A 23,576-nucleotide genomic window follows, 5' to 3' on the forward strand; every position below is an offset into this window, starting at 1 on the left:
CCTGTCGAGTGAGACATAAGAGACTTCCGCTGTGACCTTGTGCGACCTTGACCTCTAACAGAACCTCTTCATGTCGTCTTTTTTCAGACAAGTCTCATGTGGACTAGCTAATTTCCTGATTACTAACTCAAAACTGTTTTCATAAACATCATGTTTGTTTGTGTTAGGACTAAATAATGGAAACAAGACGAGTCATAACAACTCAGACACAGTCTGGATTATATTATAAAGTGTGAAGTAATGTCAGTCCATGGCGGCAAACTGCTAGTTGATCAGTTTGATGTTCTACTGGTGGAAAATAATTGGAGTGAAAAAACAAGCCATATTATCTAGCCCGGGGCATTAACTTACCTTTGCACACAGGAATGCAATCATTATCTTTGAAAGTCATTTATCTTGTGAGTCCGTGTGCCGCTCTTTGACAAAGCAGTGCTATACGCCTCAGTGCAGCAGATTCACCAGTAAAATAACACTCATATGTTCTATAATGAGACTAACAATTGTAAGCTGCAGTAAATCTATAGTATTCTGTAATATTCATATTTCAAAAGCTATGAATATATATATATCCCTAATACCCGCTACATGTTAAATCTCATTCTGTTATATTCTCAATTCAAATCCTGTGTTATCATTACCTAAGACTGCACTGATACCTTTTAACAATTAATAAAAACACAGATTAATGTGATGTGGACATTCAAAGTGACAAACAAACGGGTTATTATCACCTGAATACTGTTGTCTTTAGCTGTGTGGAGGTTTTCAGCCCTTTTCACCTCATTGTTTGAGTGTTTTGATTCAGTTCCATTGGCCCAATCCTTATTTCCTAAAACAACAAGCAGCCGCTTTCAGATTCAATGGCTCCACTGTACACACCTGTCCAGCAGCTACATACAAGCTTTTCGCAACTAAAGAGCAAGATACACTGTCACCTCAGAAGAAGCTAAAGACTAAACCAGACCTATGAGGAAAGTTTAAGTCAGCATGACTCCAACTCAGGTGTAGATGTACGCAATGGAACTGTGGAGCTTACAGAGGGAGACACTGAATGTGCAGCATTAAATAAGAAATATTAAACTATATCATCTTTATAGTCGAATGTATCCTTTTTAAACACCAATCAATGAATGAATATTAATTTGATGTATACATATAAATTATAACTAATTTCCAATGTTACAGTGAGGTTACTTCTTTTGCATCTTTTATACATTTGACAATGAATCATGGTAGTTTACTCATCAACATACCAATTCCACAAATGTCTGTCTGTCTATGTGTGAAACGCAAATCTCGCAAATCTTTCATCTTATCGACATCACACTTGGCAGGTCTACTGTAAATTTCCAGAGAAAGCACTGTGCTCTGCAATCACAGTTTTCAAACTTCCCTCTGCACCATGAACTGTTTATGCAAAGCTCTGCACACAGCATCCAGCACACAAACAATAACAAGTGGCAGTTTGTGGTAGAACTGTTTGAGGAGGACTCACTAATGATAAGGAATAATTCTGAAGTAGCTCCAGAGCTTTAACACAGGACAAGAGAGCAGGCAGGTTTACAATGGGACCTACTCAGTCTTTTTAATCACAATAATCTGTGTTTTACAGTGTAACATGTTCTACTGCTTATCTAACATTTATCTTCTCAACCCAGGTTCACTACAATTATGTTTATTGTGTCTATCAATTCATTATGTTTATTGAACAAATAGTCCCTGCACACCATGTCCCAGTAGTCACTCCTGAGTACAGAGTGTGCTTCCAATATTGAGAGCAAATCAGAGCTCTAATTCAGATGTGGTACCTCGAGAGCTGAACTTAATTATCTCCAATGCAAAGCAGGAGCATCCGAGGACAGAGATGGATCCCGCACAAGAACACACCAACACTCCCTCCTGCCTGCTGCACGCACATCTGCACACACACACACACACACACTGGCCCATATTTATCCTGCATCCTGACATTAAAAGCAAGTCTCATCACATCGAGATGCTACATGCTCTTAACGGTTACGAAAATAGAGGCTGACAGAAAACGAGAGAAAAATACGATTGCAGCTCCATTAAGGTCCACTTTAAACATGACAGGACTTGTACAGAGCACCATGTGAACAGCATAATCACAAATATGGCCTTATTATTATCTTAGGAAGTCCTTAATTATTTCAAATGATTTGTGACATGACTAAGATTGAAGCATCCATTGTCATTTTACTGCACACTGTTTTGAGTAACCACTTTACCTGTAGTTAAGATAAAGTCATGACAATTAGAGAATAAAATGATTACAGCCACAAATTTAATCCATGGAAACCAAACAAAATAAAAACACTTAAGATATTTTCCATTCCTTTGAATCATCAGGTGACCCACATGTGAAACTCTTAAGATGCAAATTCTCATTTACTTGGCAGTTAAATCCTGTGGTCTGACCATCTTTTACAACCGGAGGAGCAGATATATGGATGAGGTCCTTCGCTCGGGGCCAGAGCTGCGCTTGATCCCGCATGAGAGACACATCCTCATTCTTGGAGGAGGCATGTTAACCCCTTCAAACCCTAAGGTTATGATACACGATACGCAAGGCGCTGAACTTAACCATATACTTTACCATGTGGAAACAGCTGCATGTAAACCTGGGACCCTCTTCTTGGTGCACACTGAGTCTGGTTTCCTGATGAGATTCCCTGAAGAGGCTAAATACTGCGGGCTGTTTCACTCTTGTCATTCCAACAAGACTGCATTTCAATGTGTGCAATTTACCTCTGAAGCTTTGAAACTCTTTCCAGTTTCTTGAAATCAAAGATTTTGACCCTGCAAATGATCTACATTTTTCGATAGTCATTCAATGTATTTACATTAGGAATAATAGACAGAGAGACAAAGTGAAAAGATAACTTTCATCAGGGGACTGTTGGTGAACGTATTCTGGTTACCTCCACCAAGTCTTCTAATGAAACCACTTTTAAGTTCACCATATATAGATTTTGATCAGGATCTGGACCAAATTGCACTTATGACCATCAGTCCCCTAAACATGTCAGATTCATTTAATCAAGATCCATATATTATTCTCTGAGAAATTAAAATGTGGAAAAACACCCTCTCACAATGGTAAAAAAAGGAAAAACATTGCCAGATCAACACAAGAATTGAATGGCTTCTTTCCTGACCTATACCACACCCTGTTTGTGATAATCCGTCCAGCAGTTTTTGCAAAATCCTGCTAACTACTAAACACACACAGATGAAAACAACCTCATCCGCTAAAGTCATGACCTTTCATGCACCTTATTTATAACCCGAAGATACCAACTATTCCTTCACTATACTGAATGCTATGAGAGCATTACATTACATAGAAACAGACAGTCTACAACATAATAATATGATCACCACTGCCTCCTTCTACCAGGGATCAGAGGATGACTTGAGAAATGAAGCTTTGATAGTGTTCAGTGGCGTATTTAGCTTCTTTTTTGATTCAGTAGCTACTCATGATGAAGTGATAAATAATCTGAAAAGCTGTGAGGCTCAGTACTCCATCAGACAGGAAGTCAAATATCTGTTATTGATGGAGTTGGCTGTGAACCTGGTCTGTCTCAAAGCAGAGATAAGGCCTAGTGGAACTCTTTAAGTCCTGCATTTGATCCGACAAACTGAGGTCACTTCTTTAGGTCTCTTAAGACATGACCTCAGAAGGCAGAGGTATGATCACATCATCGTATTTAAAGACATTGGACATTTTTGGAAGTACACGTGATCAATTTTATTCTGAGACATAATGGACGAGAAGACTGTCACTACTCCAAAGATCAGTGTGAGGTGCAGGAAGGAGGGTTTACATTGTTATACATATTAATAGACTGAATATAAAGATGGACAACATAACTGCTCCCAAAAACTGAAGCCAAAGGCTCTTAATTGTCCCCCGTTGTTGGCTGCCGTATAGGCCATAAATCCTGCTTCCACCCTGTAAGCAGATGGGATATGGACCAAACTACAAATCAAAGTAAACTGATGCAGCGGCTAATTCAGAGTTACTGACTTTAATTTAATATCAACGCTTCCAACCTCAGTGTTTACTGCTCACACTGCTAATGCAAACTCAACACGTTCTACTACTGCTGCTTCAAATTAAAACCACTGATGAAAGAGGCTAGTAACTACAGGTGTTGCCATACCAACCAGGACAAAAATGTTAATATAATACAATAACTCTACATAAGGGCTGATATTACTCAGGTATGGATACTCTTTGTCACAAATTGTGGCCTTGCAGAAGAGTCAGATGTCACCGCCACGTTAACGTTATTTATTAAAAACAAGTTATCAGTGGCATATTACACCAACCAAGAGCACATAACAAAACAGCACATCTTTTTATAAAAATAATAGGGAAAGATAACAAAATATGTGAGCTTATGTTTTCATGTCAGGGACAGGCTTATAAGACAAACACATGATACTAGACAAGGCGGAATGACACACAGTAAACACACAAATCAAAGGGAAATTCCAGCACTGTATGCACTGTAAAAATACACTACAAATGATAAACTGACAAATGTGCCCTCATGCTCCAGTGAATCTCTAAGGGGCTGAATGGCATGGGAATGAGCTTTTAGCAGAGACACTGGGGGAGGAAGAAAGGAGTCCCGTTGCAAAAGAGTTGAATTACCATATCAGTGAGGAGCAAATACAAAGCTCCTTGAGAGCAGCGGGAGATCCGTCATCCAGTGAAGAGCGGTGTTGAAATGTGGATATTTGTGAGTGCTCAGACACCACAAACTGGTAATAAGCAGTGGGGGAGATCACACAGTTGTTTATACCTCATACACCTCATCCTGGGAAGCAGGGCTTCAACGTAAAACAAAAGCAAACCTGAACACTGAAACAATCTCTGGTCAATCTTTCAAGACTAATGAACTCTCTGTAAACATATGAATCAACGTGAATTCCAGACAGCAATAAATTATTAATTATGTTTAGAAGCCAATATTTCCTCGAGCCATGCAGTAGCCCAGTTTATTCTGGTTTCCCAGGAAAGACATAAGGCCTACATAGGCCTCAATTTGGATTGGCTGATTCAAGACCAGGACACCATTGGCTTTCCCAGGAACGGGCTTTATGGCATGGGCTTTCTGTGCCGCGTCCAGGAGCTGCACACGAAAGTTGTCGATCTGTCGACAAGAAGACGGGATGATCAGACATTCATCAGAAAACACATTTATTTCCAGGTGGAAGTTCTTGCACCCTTATTTTAAGGTCCAGCATTACTTACACTGACACTAAAAACTGCTTATTTCAGTGTGATACAATCTTCAATCGAACATCTTGTCAAGCACCATTGCATCAAATTATTAAACTTGTTTAATGGTAACTGATCCTACTCAATCAAAATCAATCTCCATCCTTCCACCCATCCTGCATACTGCTTGTGGTTTGAGGATCGTGGGAGGGCTGGAGCCAGAAGACAGGTCAGAGGTGGTTCTTAGATACCTTCTACCTTATTTGCCCCACTGGCATCTTATTTATTTTTTGACATCAGTAAATCAACAGATAATAGTTTATAAAAGAAAGTTTTGAGAGGCAGGGGTCAGGGGTCAAATAGCTATTGCCTATCTGCTGTGATCCCTCCACCTGTCTACACTGACAATAGTCTCCCCACCAGGCACCTATCAAAATGTCATGTCATAATGGAGGGTGCAGCATTCTTAGTAAATGTTCTTCCAGGTCTATGTTCACCAGTTTGAGTGGGTCAGGCTTAGCTACCAGTCCCCCTCAATGTACAGTCACAGAAATGTGCACAATGTGTGTAATGTTTGATGACTCAGAAAGAAATTCTGACAAGAAGATGGACAAATTATAAAACAAGTTGTGGTAAATGGGCTTAGTCGTTATGTTGATAAAGAGAACTTACGACATGAAATATGCAACTGAAGTTAAAATACATTATAGTCAATAGTAGAGCTGTATGACTAAACACCTGACACACAGTTAGACCTCATATCATATCAATATAACTACGTATTGTTACTTGATGCTAGCAACTAATGTCGCCAGTGTTTGTTTTTTCAGCACCGGGAGCATCACAAATCAAATTCCTTTCACTTTAATGGCATTGTACATCCGTTAATAAAAACACAACCACTTCCAACCATCAACTTACATCGCAGAGCGCAGTAAACATGTCATCGTAGTTCCTCACAGGGTGGTAGGTGAAGGTGTTGAAAGGGTAGTCAGTGGCAAAGGGGTTCCACCTGGAGGTGAAGGAGGGTTCTCTCAGCCGGTCCCAGAAGACTCGCACCCCCTCCCCTTCTCTCCTGAACACATCAAAACACTGTGAGTATCACGCTGTCAAGGACACATTCCACCTCATTAGGTGATAAAACCTCAGCTTCTGCAGTTCATGTTGTCATCACATCAACATTTTTTAAATACAATGTATAGTTTTGTTCATGAGTATCAGGGACAAAGGGCTGAATATAATTAGGTTCTTTCTCTCTGGCCACATACAAATACTCTTACATATTAGAGGTGTTTTTTAAGTGTTAATTATGTTGCATACTTTTTTACCCTCAGCTAAGGTGTACATTTTTTTAACCCTGTTCATGGTTTATTGGATGGTTGGTTCGTCTGTCATCAGGATTACAAAAACTACACAGCAGATTTTCATGAAAATTTAAACTTGCAGCATATCCAAACAAATCGACAGATCCAGGAATATTTAACTTTTTTAGATGGGCGTTTGTTTGTTTTCTTAACATTTTCACAGATTTCTAAGGGAAACATTCATGGATCTAAATCAGGCACATTAAGCGAACTGATATCTGTGTGTGCAGTTTGTTGCATCTTGATTATTAGGACTATTAGGCCTCGGGGGAGATAAACACTCTACCTAGTTTTGCATAAATTTAGGTCTGTATTCTATCATTGAGAAATATAACTTTGAATCTACCTGACATCTTGCTGATGATGAGGGAAACTAATTGAGAATCAGTTGTTAGTTCAATTGATTATCAGGGGAAAAGCTAGACCGACAAAAAATTTGCAGTCTCTGCCATCTCCAACTGCTGACCTTAAGACCTGAGAGCCATGCAGATTTGTGTGCAAAAAAAGAAAAGCATTCTTTCTGATATGAAATTAATACCCTTTAATAGGCCATTATATTTATTTTGTGGTATTAACATCAGTTCACATTATATCCCTTAAGGGGAATTACCAGACGTGTTAGCTCCATGGTAACGGTGTTAGAATAATGAAAAAAAATGCCACTAATCTGTCTTCAGGGCAAATACTTAATGTGAGGGCAATCTCATGTTTACCAGGCTTAGAGGTAATTTACAGTGTGTTCATCATACTCTCTCATATTCTCTTTCTTCTGCTGTTCTTTCGTTAGTCTGTAAATACCATAGGTTTTAATGAAAATGCCTTGAGGTCATATCTTTTCGTCAGCCTAATGAAACCTCAGAAGACTGAGAGCAAACAGACCTCCACACACCCAGAGATCCCATCTTTGAAAGCATGTTGGTGTTGATCTACATGCTGTGAAGACCTTTACAATTCTCTGTTTACTGTTTGTCCATTGAATGTGATCTAGGCCTTGCATACCTCTAAGACTGTAGTTTATGAGTGAAATACGGTATCTTTGTTACTGTTGAAAAGGTAGAGACTCAAAGAGAGTTGAAAACACCATGCGCTGCATATCTTTGTAGGACAGATCCTCCAGAAGAGTAGTCAAATAAACATGAACTAAATGAGACGGAGAAAATGGACATGGACACAGATGATGCTGTTACAATAGTTTATACTACTAAAGACGCAAAAGTCATTTTTTACATACCCTGTGTTACAAATATGCAGTGATCAGTTTCCTGATGGTGATCCTGATGTAATTTTTACCATATGATAACAAATAAGCCGAATAGCCATAGATTGTGTGTCTAATTCTATCGGTCAAAAGCTAATGAATTTCTACAACATAGTTCACAATTTTCAGACCACATCATGTCATGATGACATCATTCCGAATACTTGATAATGCCTAACCCTAACCCTAACCCTGATAATGCAACATACCATGAAGTAATTTTCTGACTTTATTGTGACTTCTTCATGATGTCACTTATCATTTGGCGTCATATGAGGAGGACTCAAATTCTGATCAATACGAACTTTAGATTGTCTCTATTATTTACGAGGTTATCTTGTATAAATAAAATGTGTTCATCTGGAGATACACTCCAAAGTACACAAACACACAACCACACACAACCACAATGACATCCACACATTCAACAACAAACAATACCCTGTTTCCCAGTGTGCATGTTAAAAGTTGCGCAAACAGTGTATCTTATTATGACAATCACACAACGTGTTTGTATTTTTGTAAATCTGTCAACAGCTGTGAATAATACCATGGTCAGCGTTAAAGGAGTACAAAAATTCGATGTTTTATCCATCATGTACCTGGTGGTTTGCAAAATAGGTAACAATGAAGAAAGTAAAATAAATAAATCAGCATGCAGGCCATTTCCCAATAGAGGTGTGACATATCTTTAATGATCTGTCATGCTGATGTGCTCATTTTACCACATTGCTTGTGCAACAGCACTTCCTGCCAACCAGAATTAAACGCCTGAGGCTAAACAATAGTGGTGGAGCTATTGATATGTCACAGTCCTAGGGAGGGGCTGCATCATAATGCAATCATCTAGCCCTGTTTACACAAGCACTTTAAAAAATTACAATGCTGCTGCCGCTGAACATTTTGTGCCTCCTCCAGAGTAAATGTTATGCACCGAGGGAGAAAGAAAAAACCTGGTACAAAAGCAAAGCCCCGACTATAAGACTGATTATATTTCAGCAAAAGCGAGTGAGGATGGTTGGGTTACGTTGGTACACATTGTCCTTTGTAAGTGCACACAGCTATTGCCCTTGTATACATGGGGATATAAAAAAGCTTTGGCAAATTCCACAGGTAAGCTATCACTGGGAGCGGGACCGGCCCAAACAGGCAAAGCAGGGCTGGGCTGTGCTGCCAGAGGCCTTGGAAGTCTTCACTGTGTTTATGTGGCAGAGCTGGGGTTTGTACTTTCACTGCACCTCACTTCAATACAGTCACAAAATAACAGACAGAGCGAAAGCAGGCTACACCTGAGTTTTGTCATTCGGAAGTTTAACACTTTAGTAGCATCTGGGTCCACTGTCCACCCTCCACTGGTGGAGTTCCACTTAGTCAACAGTGTTTATACAAAACACACCCATGCAGGGGAGCAGCACTGTATTCTGAGCTTAGGGGCAAATGACAAAAAAAGGACTCCCTTGAATGGGCATACAAGCGCTTCAGACTCGCAAGTCAACACACAAGATAAATATCAAGCCCAGCTGCAGTTGTCATGGCAAGTGTCCCACATTGTCTCAGAGCGAACAAACAAATCGGCTCTGATTGCTCAATAGAGCCTGCAGGTTTGTCAGCCATCATCCGTGTATCCATCCAACAAGGTTTCATAAGAAATGTGAAAGGGCTGATAAAAAAGATGAGGGTGGAGTGTTGGCTAGAGAAACAAAGACAAGGAGTTTAGTTTCCCGGTAAGACACAGCTTCTGATATTCCAGCTCAAAAAGATATTTACATTATTGATGATAAAGCTGCTCAGGCTGCGTCGGAAACCTTAAAAAAAATACAGTTACTCCAATGTCATGATGCAAAAGCTGTGATATCATAGCTGCAGGCTGTTGAGATATTTCCTCCTTGAAAAAGCACATCCAAAAGCGGGAAGATGCTCCCAAGGTGGATGAATTTACAGCAGCATGCCCCAAACATTATACATCCACTGGCGTTGATTCATGTTTGCTGCATGTCCTGGGAGCAGCCAGCGAGCACACTCTGCTCTTGATCTATGTTTTGTTTCTGTGATGTGAGCTTTTTTCCTTTTTTCCTGCCTGGTTTAAGGACTCATGCTACAGGTAGAACTAGGATATTTGGCGATGCTGTGTTCTGCTGATACAAAGACTTTGCTGAGAGAATTCAAACCCACTTGTCTCTCTCCTCTCTTTGCATGGATAGATGTATTTTGCATCTTGCGTTTCTGAAAGAATTCAGAATAACTTGGGATCATTCATGTCCCTCATCTTTCATACATCAAGCTGCATATAGACTGTACAATGCCAGTCCCAGGTGTCACAATGCAGGGAAGGCCTATATATGGTTTGTTGTTTATTTTGATGCTCACCAGTAGTTACCATGGGAACAACAACTCTTTCAGTGTTCCTATAAAATATATATAGTGTAATGAGGCAATGCTTGAACTTACAATGTTAATGAATAAATAAATACAAGTATTCCAATATCACAATTACAAGTACATTTTCATTGCAAAGGAATTTGATTCTGTATTGTATGTGATTGGCCAATACTACAAATACATTAAACAGTGACTGTAATAAGTACAGTATGAGTTTAGTATTTACATTCTGTGCTTTAGTGGTAGCCTTTTATTAACAATACCTTGTACTTCCAAGTATCAAATAAAGGCTCAACCCAAATTCAATCAAGATGTGCCAAAGTACACACACTAGTAGAGATCAGTCAGCTGAATATCCCAGGTTCCATTAATTATTCCCTGGGAAATTCGTGAAAAAAAGGCCTATCTCGCAGATAATTTTAAAAAATCCATGATCCGCCCCTTTGTTTAGATCAATGCCAAATTTGTATGAGTTCTCTCTTAGTCCATAAACCATTATTTCCACCAAGTTCCATGGTAATCTGTCATCTTAATGTAATCCTGCTAACAAATAAACACACCAACCAACAAACAGACAGGGGCAACAATTTTTTTTATGTAAATGTAAATCTATTAAGACAAAAGCCCAGGTGTCAAACCAGGGTCACACTGTCAGGGGTTGAGTCACGGAACGGCTGCGCTGCAGTTGTGCAGCAGGTCACAGGGGTCAGGGGTTCACACTGGTGGTTCTGCAGGGGAGCTGCTACTGCCAGTGCTATTTTTTACATCGGGTTTGTCTTGAAAAAGGCCATAAATATGGCTTCTATATTTTCTTTGAATAAAGTAGTCATATATCCTCAAATACATACCAGTATTAAAACGTATGAAGCCGTACATTTTCAGCTACTGCAAATATGTCCTAATAAAAACCCTTTAAAAAAGTACGCAGAGAAAAAAGGTGAGACATCGAATCTCTAGAAGAGCAAAGGGCTTCCTCAGGTGAACTGCAGCTGAACCGCAGGCAGTGTGGCCGCTGCAATCTGTGAACATAGGGGCCGAAATCAAAAGCAAGCCGTTCCACAACGTGGCCCGGGCTTCAGACTGCAAGGTTCCCATGGTTTTCCTTTTCAGGCACAGTTTCATACAGTCATCCGTAAGTCGTTTTCCTACTTGAAAAGAATTAGAGTCGTTGAATATACTTCAACATATAAATAACCCATTTGCAGGTTTGCAATATATTCTATGAAGTCAGAATATTACATTTTTCATTTCAGAAGACATTTGTCCAATTCAGCCGAAATTTTCTCACATTTCTCATATGTACAATAACAGGATTAAAGCTAGGATTGGTAATCCTGGAAAAGCTAACAAGGTCAGGTACACTTAAAAAGAGAAAGGAAGTGAGAGCATGAGGCAGGGGGATCACCGGGTTGGTTAGTGACAGACAGCTACACCAGCGTTTACAGGAAGGTACGTCGTGTTTATTTAAGTCCTGCGAGGGCCACAGACACCAGCTTTTCTTCCTTTTTTCCCCCGGACAACTTTATTGATGGCTCTTGAGATGTGAACGATTTGAACAGATATGATAAAAAGTGTTTTAGAAACAACTTTACCTTAAACAGGGGGATATACAAATGATGTTTGAAAGACTGGGTTGGTAGGTAGAGACAAACAGAAATCTGCAGTCATTTTTGTTTCTGCAAATGTTTCTGTTTTCCTCTCATATTCAGGATCAGATTCAGTCTTGGACATGTACGGATGGATTTGAGAAGTTGCCGCTTTGAATCAATTATGTTCTGTCACATAATTCATAGTTACAGAGCCTCCACACTGGTGAGAGGATGCTCACGAGAGCTTGGCAGCTTTCTGGATGTTTAGCCAGTCAGAATAAAGGTGAGCTTTTAAGGAGGTCTGAGTTAATATTTGCTGTTACTGCCAGAGCCTGTATATCGCTACAGCCCGTTTGACATAAATAAGAACTTGGTTTGAGCAAAGAATCCTGCGAATATACTCAAGTGGAGATTCAAATCAATTTATAGAGCTAGTAATGAGACTAATAGTTCTACTTCAAAGACAACGAGTGGTGCGGCCACACGTCTTACTTGCTTTACACCTTAAACATAAGTATGTGCATTTAACTCTTGCCCACATTACACCAGCTGTGAGAGTCTAAATGATCAGGTGGTGAGCTGTTATGTGGCTGATCTCATTTACTCACTGCCCTCTGCTGTTTGAATGTGTTAGCTGCTTTGCTTTGTGCAGGTGGGGCCAGAAACATGGCAGAATGAGAGGAGGATGACTTTTAAAAGCAGGTTTGACGGACTCAAACTACAGATTTGCGACCTATTAAAACAACTTTAAAAATAATTAATGAGCTCACTCATGTCAGAAAATCAATTGACAGAGTCAGGAGGCTCTTCAAGTTAATTAAACAGTTTTAAGTAGTTGAAGGTGGGGAGCTAAATAAGGCATGATTCCCTCTGAGGCCTTTCTCAGAAGAAAACCCTCCATCCAATCAGATGAGAAACAGAGGAGAGCAGTACTGGGATTATTTCCAGCCTTCATAAATATATATATTTTTTACAACAGTTACTGAAGCAACCTCTAGCGAGGCTTCTTTAAGCCTCCACACCCAACTTTTTCAGACAGGAATAAAAAATATAGCTGATGTTCTGGGTAATTAGTTTGTCTAGACAGTTTGGAAAGAAGGCACTTAAAACACATCTTTCCCCACAGATGTCAAATACAATGTGTTTTTTTTCCCTTCTACCTGGAGAATGTGTGATGAAAACAAAAATCATCAGGACTAAAAATACTGACGCTCCCCGAACACCTTCTATTGGCATCATCAAGGTTTTGGGAAGCTGATGGGGCACAGATGAGCCGGCTGACGCCAAGTAAGACGCTGTACAGAGGGAGTTTGATATTCTTTGTTGTGATGGTCTGGGAACACCGGGGTCAGACATTCATGAGAGCGCTTTCAGTCTCAATCACATTGAGTGTAATTACATTACTTCTGATATAAAATACTGATATGCTATTATCAGCAGCAGTGTCCTTTGGGGCTTTCACAAACACTAATCTTTGATTTCACTGCATCAAAACTTAGGAAATCACTGCAAAATAGGCTGAAAACAAAAATATACGAGTAGTGGATGTGCTGCTACGGAAAAAACAAATGTGGAGAACATTTAAAAATGATTATGCAAGATCTATTGCAATTAACTCCCTCAGCGCGGAGAAAGAAATGTTCTTTTCTGCAGTGACTGTGACCGCGTTGTATATGTTGCAGGCGACACAGTGAACCGGCACTCTAGCAGCAGAGATTCAGAATCATCTGTGACAACATCAAACAGATGAAGGGATGTGATGTGGCGTGCTGCTGTCTTGAACCCTCACTACCAAGGGTGCACACTGACATCAAGTGGTCAGATGACAACTGTCAGCAGTCAAATCAACAACAGCTATCTCACACACATGACAAGTGTCATTACTGTGACAGCTTAAATCAGTGTAAACCATCAGTCAGTTATCTGGAGAAGGCCTGGGAACAGAGATACAGAACTTTTATCAAGTTAAATATGTAGTAGTAGGTAGTTCTCTATGTGATAAATTAATCTGGGAATATCCCCCTAAATGTTTCCTTTCTTTTATTTGTTGTGTGTGTGTTCTCTCATGTTTTGTATGTTTAATACCAGAAGCAGATTTACATTTTGTAAGTTATCACTGTCTTAATCCCTCAAAGTGACGACCAGAAGTAAAAAATATGTGCATGTACAGCTGTTTTTTAAGACAAGAGCTCCAGAGATTATCAACACATTGGGTCTTGACTTTCTCATATAAACAACGCAGCAGGAGAATCTCTGCTCAGACGCGTTCACAGCAACACAAAAAGAGCATCCAGGTGAGGGCTGGTGCAGCAGGCAGAGGCAGGATGTAACATATTTGACTGGGAGATCACGTGTTTTAGAAACACTGACACCGCCGTCGTCACCAAAAACTTAACACATAAATATGTTCATTTAACGCTTGCCTAACAACACACAGAGAATTATCGTGCAGGTCCCCTATTTCTTTTCAGATAAATGTAACTTCTTTCAGATCATTGTTATCGATTTTCTGTTTATATTAGTTTACTGTGGTAACTAATTGGGCAAATGTTTTCAATCTCTTAAAAAAATATTATACTTCACCAACTGGTGACGAACATGTAGCATTTAGAAACTTAAGTTTATCTCTGGCCCTGTACAGGGTGTACCCCACCTCTCGCCGAAAGGTCAGCCGGGATTGGCGTCAGCTCGATATGGCCCTTAAAGAATTATCGGTGTGGATAATGAACTGATGTTTATTGTAGAACAGAGCAGAAGTAATGCTAATGCAGTATCATGCCTGCTGGTTGTGTAAATAGACAGCTGTTTGCTAAGCAGATTTCCTTCTTTACCTTCTAATAAATCACTACATCACAAACCATATCATCTATTTGATATTTTAATGGTTAGGTAAAAAGAATTGCATGAATTATTTACGAATCAAATAGCAATCCATCAATTAATAGTAAAATTATCAGGGGGTTTACAAAATGCAGTTTAAAGAGATATAAATACCTGGACTCACAAAGAAAAGGAAAAGGGAAATGGAAATGGGGAAGTAAATTGTCTTTTAAAATACCTGCTCAAAATGTGTAATCTTGATTCAGTTTTTGAGTTAAGTCATGAATTTCCCTTTTTAAACTGCATTTCAAATACAAATTTCTTTTTTTTATCATGTAGTTATTGACAGTTTTGCGTTGTTTTGTAAACCATTTTTAAAGTATTCATTGCTGGATTCGTGTTTAATTTGTAAATAGTGTAACGGACTGGGGTCCTCTCTACGTGAGGACGTTACAATATTTTTTACTTTTTCTAATACAATATCAAATAATGATTTGCTTCCTAATGTAGTCTGTTTGTTTATAGTTTTATCTTTAAGTGTGCAGATGAATTGGTTTGTAAGGCAATGTATTAATGAAATGCTGTATTACCATTTGAGTGACACTTGTGGTCCTCCATAACTCCTCCACACTACGAGTGGTTTTAAAAAATGTATGCAACATCGACTAATTTCCTCAACCTGACTTTCAGCACTTTTCCCTCACTGCGATTAAGTGATGTGAAACAAAGTTTTGTGTACGGTTACAGTTGCAGCGAGGATTCATTTTCATCTGTACATGTACCCACTGATCACTGTCTGACAGAAATAAGACAGAATGACCTAGACGGAAAAAGGAAGACACTTCCTGAGGGAGAGACAGAGAGGAAGACTGGGAGAAAGAAGGAGGGAGCGAGCGGTGAAGATGAAGACAGAAAGAGGAAATGTTTGAGGCTCGGGCTTTTCTTATTTGAAACCGTCTCTTTACTGTTTGACTCCCGGGTGGCTTTCACAAGCGTTTTATGTATAATTTAACGTAATGTGCAGAGATAAAGCCTCCAATAAAGGCTGCGCTCTCTAAGCTCTTCACAGCACATTACGTTTTATTCATCAAATTAGTTTTAGTTGGTTTGGTATCCCCTGAGCCGTCTTTAAAAGGTTTAGATGAAAGGACTACATTAATTTTGCCACTATCAGTTAAGTGACAGCTCCAAGTGACAGCTCTGCACTCCTTACCCCCGAAAACCTCTCAGCACACTCGTCTCGCTGCCATCCCCGTTTCACTTCTGCTGCTCCACGTGTCCCCGGTTGATCTCGTCTACCCTGAGCCGATCCTCTGCCTGTATCCCCCTCACCACCACGCAGCCTTCTGATCGATGCCCTCCGCTTCCTGTCACTGTCCTCGCCGACGATACAAATCTCTGCGACTACTTTTTAGTAAATCATTCATACTCCTGCAATCTTTGAAATTTTATGAAAAAGGCTCCGTCTTGCATTTTTCATGACATCTTCAAATTTCTCAATAAATTTGTTACATAAAGACGTGTTGTATGATACAATACTTCAGACAAAAGTTCGGAAACCTAGAAAAAATGTGACGTGGCAGATTTTGTGGCAGAGCTTAATGGTAATCATCAGACAAAGGGATTTCTTTCAGAGATACATTTCCTTTTGTGAGGCAAATTAGAACATGGAGCAGATAATTAGGGCTAATATTTGTAATTCTCTAAGTCGGGTTTTTATTTTTTAATTAGCTACTCTACAGAGAAATTCTTGAGAAGACTTACTGAAAATGAGACGGGAGCTCTAAGACTTTCTCTATATTATAATTATTTTCTTGCACCCTGTTCAAATGGTAATGAATACAGCTCTGTTAAGCTGAAGTTTCCTGGTTATCACTTCGCACCCCAAATTACAAGATGTTAACCTCAGTAAAAGCTTCAGGTTCATCAGGCTACTGTTCACTGCTGCAGGAATGATAAAGACAACAACGAGTGAACCTACCGGAGTAAGGAGCGCTTTGGGAAGCTGAAGGTGCCGTGAGTGAGGCGGTCCACAAAGTTCAGCGGGATCCTCTGTACTTGGTCACAGTTGAACATGACAAAGTCGTACTTGAAGATCAGGAGGGAGTTGTCCGTTATCATAACAACACGCTCCTTCTCGTTGTTCCAGTGATCCACCCTGAGAAAATACATACAGGGGACACTGTGTTAGACCTATAGTGGAAAATAGTTTCTTTATATGTGTATTTAAAATTCAACACTAACAGAATTTATTGAATCATTCAATTTCCAACCAAATTTATGTGTGACATATATATAACAATATTTACTGTCACACACTACAGGACTTTTGACTCATTTATGTTTGTGTGTTTACATTGTGTAAACACTAGTATACCAGCTGAAACGACTGCAGGTCAATGCAACAGTTTTGTCCATCACATTCATATCTATGAATAAGTGTGTGTTCAATAACAGAAATATTTCTCTGCATAATTTAACACAAACTCATGCCTCTAAAATGACAATAAAGTATATTGCGAGCCACTAAAAACAGTTGTGAAAAAAGTGAAGACCACAACCCTCATGGAGGGAGGATTTATTACAGGACTGTTGGATTAGACTGCATTAGTTTTTACTTTGTGTACCTGTGTATAGTGCAGTGTTTAGAATGGAGCATCAGATTCATTCTAGATTGTGACCAACCTCAATAAAATACAAGCAACCAACCTTCAAACTTTGTTTGACAGTTAAAACTTTTTTACAGTTAAAAGTCATTCACTAGGTAACTAGCGTCATTGCTCTTTAGTTGTATGCCTCAGCCAACCGGTGCGGTTTCAGTCCATAAACTCATATTCAGACTCATATGAGGTCACTGTGACCTTTGACCCTTTGACCACTGAAATCTAATCAGTTCATCTTTGGGTCCAAGTGACAAGTATTTTATTAAATCCCCTAAAGGCAGACTTGAGATTATCATGTTTAAGAGGCCAAAACATGTTTTGTGAGTCATTGTCGTTATTTGCAGTTAATACCAAAAAAAATAGGTGAATCCCGGTTTCAGACAGTTCTTTCTGTGTGGAGTTTCCATGTTCTCCCCATGTGTCTGTGGGTTTTCGCTGGCTTCCTCCCACAATCCAAAGACATGCAGAATGGGGTTAGGTTAATTACAGACTGACTGTAGGTGTGAAGGTGATTGTGAATAGTTGTTCCTCTCTGTATGTTGGCTCTGTGACACTGGCGACCTTTCCAGTGTGTACCCTACCTCTCACCTAAAGTCAGCTGCGAATGGCTCCAGTCCCCATTCGACCCTCAAAGGATAAGTGTTATAGATCATATATGGATGGCCCAAAATAAAATGTATAGCAAAGCTGCTCAATTATGTTCAGTAAAAGCTTCATAATTTCGGGACAATGCCCTTGGATCAAGCAGTATGCATGCAAATATTTTGAAGTCCCTCATTTTATTTTCAAGAGAAATGAAGCGAGAGGAATGTAATAAACATAAAACACCTTCAAAGCAACAAATCCACTTTCTCTTATGCCCTCAAAGTGCTTCTAAAAATGTCACAAAAGCATGTAAGCAGTCAGAAAAAGCATCGTCTCACACACACTCTCTCCCTCGCCGCTGTACACACACAACTAATTCATCTTGGCATGGATTCTCTTGGTGTGGCACTCTTTCTTACAGCCCACTGAGCCGCGTGCACGTGGCCAAATTCAACTGAAACTCTCGTGACTGCTGCTGGCAGCCGCAGGCCAAAACAAAAAAAAACAAAAAAACAGTTGACTGAATAACCCCTCATGGGGAAGGTGTGGGTGAAAAGATTTGACAGGACTAATAAAATAAGTTGACCTTGGCTAGGGTCACTGATGGAACAGAGGTGTTACACAGATCCTGGGTCAGACTGTGGGTGGTGCAACACACTGCTGCCGCTCAGGCTCGACACTATAACACAGTGCCAAGTCAAAAACATGGAGGCCTGCAGGGATTTCCTTCCATAGGACACACTACAGAGTCTTAGATTCTTAGATGTCATGCTTCTCTGACTCGGCTGCAACGTTACAGAATCCCCACAGAATTCACTCTTTCTAATGCAAGACATCCTGCAGAGGCATCTGTTGCCACAACAATATCTGCAGGCAAAATGCAGGACAAACATAACTGTGTGTTGGACAGAGCTGTATAAATGGGATGTATTATTCATTCTCACATGGGCAGCCTTAATGTTTCCTGAAAGCTCGTCCAGGAGTGATGCAACCTGACATCTGCAAATGCACTTGGTAAATGTCCTGCAGTCACTTCATTTTACTCTGCATCCCAGTCACACAGATCGCTACCTCTGCCGTGACTCGTGAGCTTATAAGGCCACTGATATTTGAGTGAGAGGTTAACTAATGAAGACGTGTGGATCTGACGATGCTGAGGCGTCACGCTTCTGCACTGCAGTACATTATACATGTGTAGACTTTAGGACAGGCAGTCGCTGTCTTCACGCCTCCTCTCAGTACATTACGAGCATATAAAGTCTTTATCGCTGTCTTTTCAACAGCAAACTTAAAGATGCGTCTAGCGTCTTATTTAATACCACTGATCTGTAAGCTTCTGCTGGTGTCACTGTTTCCTCCAATGCAGAAAGCTGTTAGAGGACATTGAAAGACCTCCCCACCCCCCCAACTCCTGTCTCTGACTTAGTTTGTCCTCAACTGGATCCTCAATAATCACTTTCTTAGAATCAACTGAATTATTGCACATATGTCTCCATCATATTACATCTACGAAACTCTTATTAGATGTTTGTCATGCTATCGCCTCATTAATGCTCTCAATCGTCTATAGTTAACTTTTGGATGTATTCCTGATTATTTTATGACCCCAAAGACCAAGAGTATCCAAGAGCAAACTCATACTGTTCTGTCCCTGGCAACTACAGACCAATCTCTAGGCTCCCATTTACATTTCACTATTACCACTGTAACAAGTAAATCAAAAAAATTATTATTATATTTAAATTCAGGACAAAATATATATATTTTGTAAATATGACACCTACTACATGTATTCTTACTGCATGTGTAACTATTTTTAATTCCAGTCATGATCAACTGATAAGCCCGAGGTAAACATTAGGCTAGTTTAAAAAGTTTGTCTAATAGATGCACTGTATGAATGTGGGTGTGAATGGGTGAATGTAAAAACTGTACTGTAAAGCGCTTTGAGTGGTCATCTAGACTAGAAAAGCGCTATAAAAATACAAAACCATTTACCATTTAATATGGTAAAGATGGATAATATCCCGATTCTTACAAAGACTAAAAATGTTTGTCCAAAAACAATTAAGAACATTGAGAATCATTATATCCAAAGTTACCACGTCAATATCATACAACACAGTTGTGTCCATAATGAAATAATCATAATTTATTCATCAAATTGAATGATTAAATTATTGTAACTACTAGTGTGCTAATTATTAATTCATGAATACACACTGTCCAGTCATCTCATCCAGTGAAAGCCTTGTGCGTAATTCAGTGAGTGGACCTTGGATTATTTATTCCATTTACTATTTCCAAGGTCAAGAATAACCTTTAATTTAATAGTTTCAAACTACTCTGTGAATTCATTTCTACACGTAATAAATGCTTGATTAGATCCTCTACAGATTGGTTCACGTCTGAAATTATTTATCACTGTTTGCTTACAAATATATTAAACTGATTTATAGTGTGTTACCATTGTGTGTTTTCTAATATGTTTAACCTGACAAGTGTAACAAAAGGGACATGTATCACCAACAAGACAGAGAAGAAGATGAAGGGTTAATGAATTCAGGATACAAGCTTTTCACTTTGCACATGTTACTCTGCATGTGAACATGCACACGCACAGCTGAACATGGTCTCATGAACTCACTCTGCCATCAGCCAGATGCCGTGAATGCTGCCATCTACTTCTTTATCCACCAGAGCTTCAACATCTTTGATGCCCTGATTCAGAGTGCCAGGCTGCAGAGACAGAAATGCACGGGTGTCACTTTCTAATTTTCCAGTGTGACAATCACAATATGTACACAGAAAGCTTAAGGGGTAATCTTTGAGGCAGATGCGCAGCTGGGACCGGTACTCCAACAAAATGTCAGCGCGTCTGCGTGTCAAACAGAGTAACAATAAACAAAAACATGAAGCCTTGGCATATGAAAATGACTGTAAATGAAGACAGCTGAGCGCGCAGCTTCCAAGTATAAATCTGAGTAACTCAGGTATTTGAAGACACTAGAGAAAGCTTCAGCACACAATACATTACACAGTCAAAGCATCTGTTTACCAGTGCTACCCATGCAACACACTCACTTTTAACAACGTGCCATTCAATCCTTGAACTTTGTGATTCATTTCTATGCCAAGCTGGAGAACTTAAAAAAGATTAGGAGTTCACACTAAGGACTCCTGACAGTTTTAGTGTAATCTGAGCCTGGTGCAGAGTCGGCCTGGCAACACGGGAGGTGTGACTGACTCTCCATTGCAATCCAATACAACAGGCCCCTCCCTCTGAGACACTGATAATATTCACTTTACTGTTGACACTGTGCCACAGAGCTGTTGATCAATCCCTACTTTTAAGGAGGTGTTTTCTTTTACTGGACTGCATAACATGGATTTCACACGAAAAGGGAAAAAAATAGATTATAGATTATGGCACAACCTATTGTGTGATTTTAAAGGTCCAGTGTGTAAGATTTATGTTGAAGGGATCTATTGGCAGATATTGAATATAAAATAATCCTAGTTATGTTTTTACTAGTGTGTTTCATCTAAATTGAACAAATTGGTTTCTTTACCCTAGAATGGGCCCTTTGTATTGAAATACTTTATATTTACATCTGGAGCAGGTCCTCTCTACGGAGGCCGCCATGTTTTTGACAGTAGCCCAGAGTGGACAAACTAAACACAGTGTCTATGTCAACTGAAGTCTACTACAGGTTGTCTTTCATGTTTGGAGGGGTGAGGTGAGGTGAGGGGTAATCAGCTGCCACATGCAACTTCACAACTGGATGTCACTGCATTCTACACACTGAACCTTTAAGGCCAATACTAAATATGTGCATTCAATATACAAACATCACTGAAAAATAAAACCATGACATTTTAAAACTTGATGACCAAGAGGTCATGCCTTTGAATGACATCATGGACTGTAATCACTTGTTACTTTATGACAACATATACACAGATAATATGTCCGCAATAAACTAATAGTAGATCATTGATTATAATTTCAACTAGATTGTCTAAATGTACAATATGCCTACTCCTATTATTGCCAATGCCTCTATCATAACACTTACTGCTGCTCCCTTCATCTCTGTCTCTGACTTCTTCTTTTGTATACAAACTTTAAACATTGATACACTTCTCCATTTATGTTAGACACTGTCTTTTCTCATGAATGTTGTTTATATTGTAATTACGTTCATAAGCTCCGTTACACAAAGCATCTATTGCACTTCTGTCGGCCCCGGTGGAGGGATCCTTGACCTCTCTGAAGTTTCTATCTTTTCCCCCCAGATAATAGGATTATTTTCGTAGTTTGTTTCTCACTCTAATCGAGGGTTAAGGACAGAGGATGACGCACCATGTTTAACCCAATGATGCAAATTGTGATCTGTAGATATGGGCTATACAAGTAGCATTTTAATCTTGAATTAAACATTTTAACCAGCAAAGAAAACACCCATTCACTGTATTTTAACTGTGAATAAATGAAATAAAATTAACTTATTAAACCAGCATTTATATTAAATGAGGTACAGTGTCCCCTGCAAATAATACAAAAAATACTATACTCTTAAGACAGCTGACAACTAAATCTTAGAAGCATGGCCATTGGCCAATGAGACAAAAAGTACAAATGTACCAAAGTCCGAGATAATGTATCAATGTATCTTGATATATTTAAATAGTGCCATAGGGACGGGCTGCAAACTTCTTTACAGGTTGTTCTCGTTTTGTGTATTGGCCAACGGGTAAATAATAATATGGGTTTTTGTAACGTGATGTAGGATACCTGAGCCACTTCAACTGTTTTCTTAATAGCAAGTGGAAATGTTGACGTGTTTACCCTCAACACGAAGAACTTCCTCCGTTTGAACAGGTCCGGAGCTAAGGTCCCAGAGATGGGATCGTGTGTGGCCGAGAGAACCGCTTCTGCTGCCGGCTCCTCGGCGCTCTCTGGCCGGGCTGCTCCTCCCGCCTCTACCCACTCCTCGGTGCTCTCTGGCCGGGCCGCTCCACCCGCCTCTACCGGCTCCTCGGTGCTCTCTGGCCGGGCTGCTCCTCCCGCCTCTACCCGCTCCTCGGTGCTCTCTGGCCGGTCCGCTCCTCCCGCCTCTACCCGCTCCTCGGTGCTCTCTGGCCGGGCAGCAGGCTGACTGTCCCCCGGGCCGCTGGAGGAGGAGAGACTGACCGTCTGCAGCTCCTCGTCACTGGACGCTGTTTTGCCCTCAGCCTCTGACATGATGGAGGCTCTCAACACCTGCTCTAAAGAGATGGACAGCACGGAGGTGTGACGTGTATTTAAGTGAAGGTTTGTACATCCTGTCAACCCTTATCCTGCAGAAGCACAAACCTCCCCACAATCCAAACTTTTACATGTAAGAAGAAAAAAACAAGAGTAAAGCACTTTGTGTCAATGGACAGATTAAGAAGTTATAAAGAGGATTTACTTACCACTAAAGATCGAGGTCTCAGGGATTTAAAGTTGTCAGAGGCAGCAACAGGTGAAACAACTTCCTTGTTCCCTGTTCCTGTTTGGTTGGTGTTGTCAGAGGGCGTGAGCTGCAGCATCAGGCCTCCTCTACACATCACTGTGATTAACAGATGCACCTGAACTGTACACACTTACTGCGCATCTACTAATGAGAGAGCTGC

At 39.9% G+C, this 23,576-nt stretch overlaps 1 protein-coding gene across 2 annotated transcripts; it reads right to left on the bottom strand.

Annotated features, from left to right (window-relative positions):
* Positions 1 to 4,306: 4,306 nt before the first annotated feature.
* Positions 4,307 to 23,501, bottom strand: tprg1 (tumor protein p63 regulated 1). 2 transcript variants are annotated; one of them, XM_061078275.1, is made up of 6 exons: positions 23,376 to 23,501; positions 22,768 to 23,181; positions 20,563 to 20,654; positions 16,649 to 16,825; positions 6,179 to 6,332; positions 4,307 to 5,189 (listed from the first exon to the last, which is right to left on the bottom strand). In XM_061078275.1, the coding sequence occupies exons 1-6, from the start codon at positions 23,490 to 23,492 to the stop codon at positions 4,995 to 4,997; spliced, it is 1,149 nt and encodes a 382-aa protein (XP_060934258.1). In that variant the 5' UTR covers positions 23,493 to 23,501; the 3' UTR covers positions 4,307 to 4,994. The 2 variants fall into 2 exon arrangements, with proteins under 2 accessions (XP_060934258.1, XP_060934259.1); XM_061078276.1 differs by having other exon boundaries at positions 22,768 to 23,186; positions 23,376 to 23,426.
* Between the last annotated feature and the right edge of the window lie 75 nt (positions 23,502 to 23,576).

Source organism: Limanda limanda, chromosome 9, assembly GCF_963576545.1.
Source record: "Limanda limanda chromosome 9, fLimLim1.1, whole genome shotgun sequence".
Taxonomy (NCBI): domain Eukaryota; kingdom Metazoa; phylum Chordata; class Actinopteri; order Pleuronectiformes; family Pleuronectidae; genus Limanda; species Limanda limanda.

What these genes read in the sequence shown, in the direction of transcription:
- tprg1 (XM_061078275.1), bottom strand. Translation starts at nt 23,492, where the DNA reads ATGCTGCAGCTCACGCCCTCTGACAACACCAACCAAACAGGAACAGGG. An exon ending in CCAAAGCGCTCCTTACTCCG is followed by an intron (nt 6,333 to 16,648) that starts GTAGGTTCACTC and finishes TGATGTGTTCAG; the next exon opens with GAGAGAAGGGGAGGGGGTGC. An exon ending in TGTTTACTGCGCTCTGCGAT is followed by an intron (nt 5,190 to 6,178) that starts GTAAGTTGATGG and finishes TCTTGTCGACAG; the next exon opens with ATCGACAACTTTCGTGTGCA.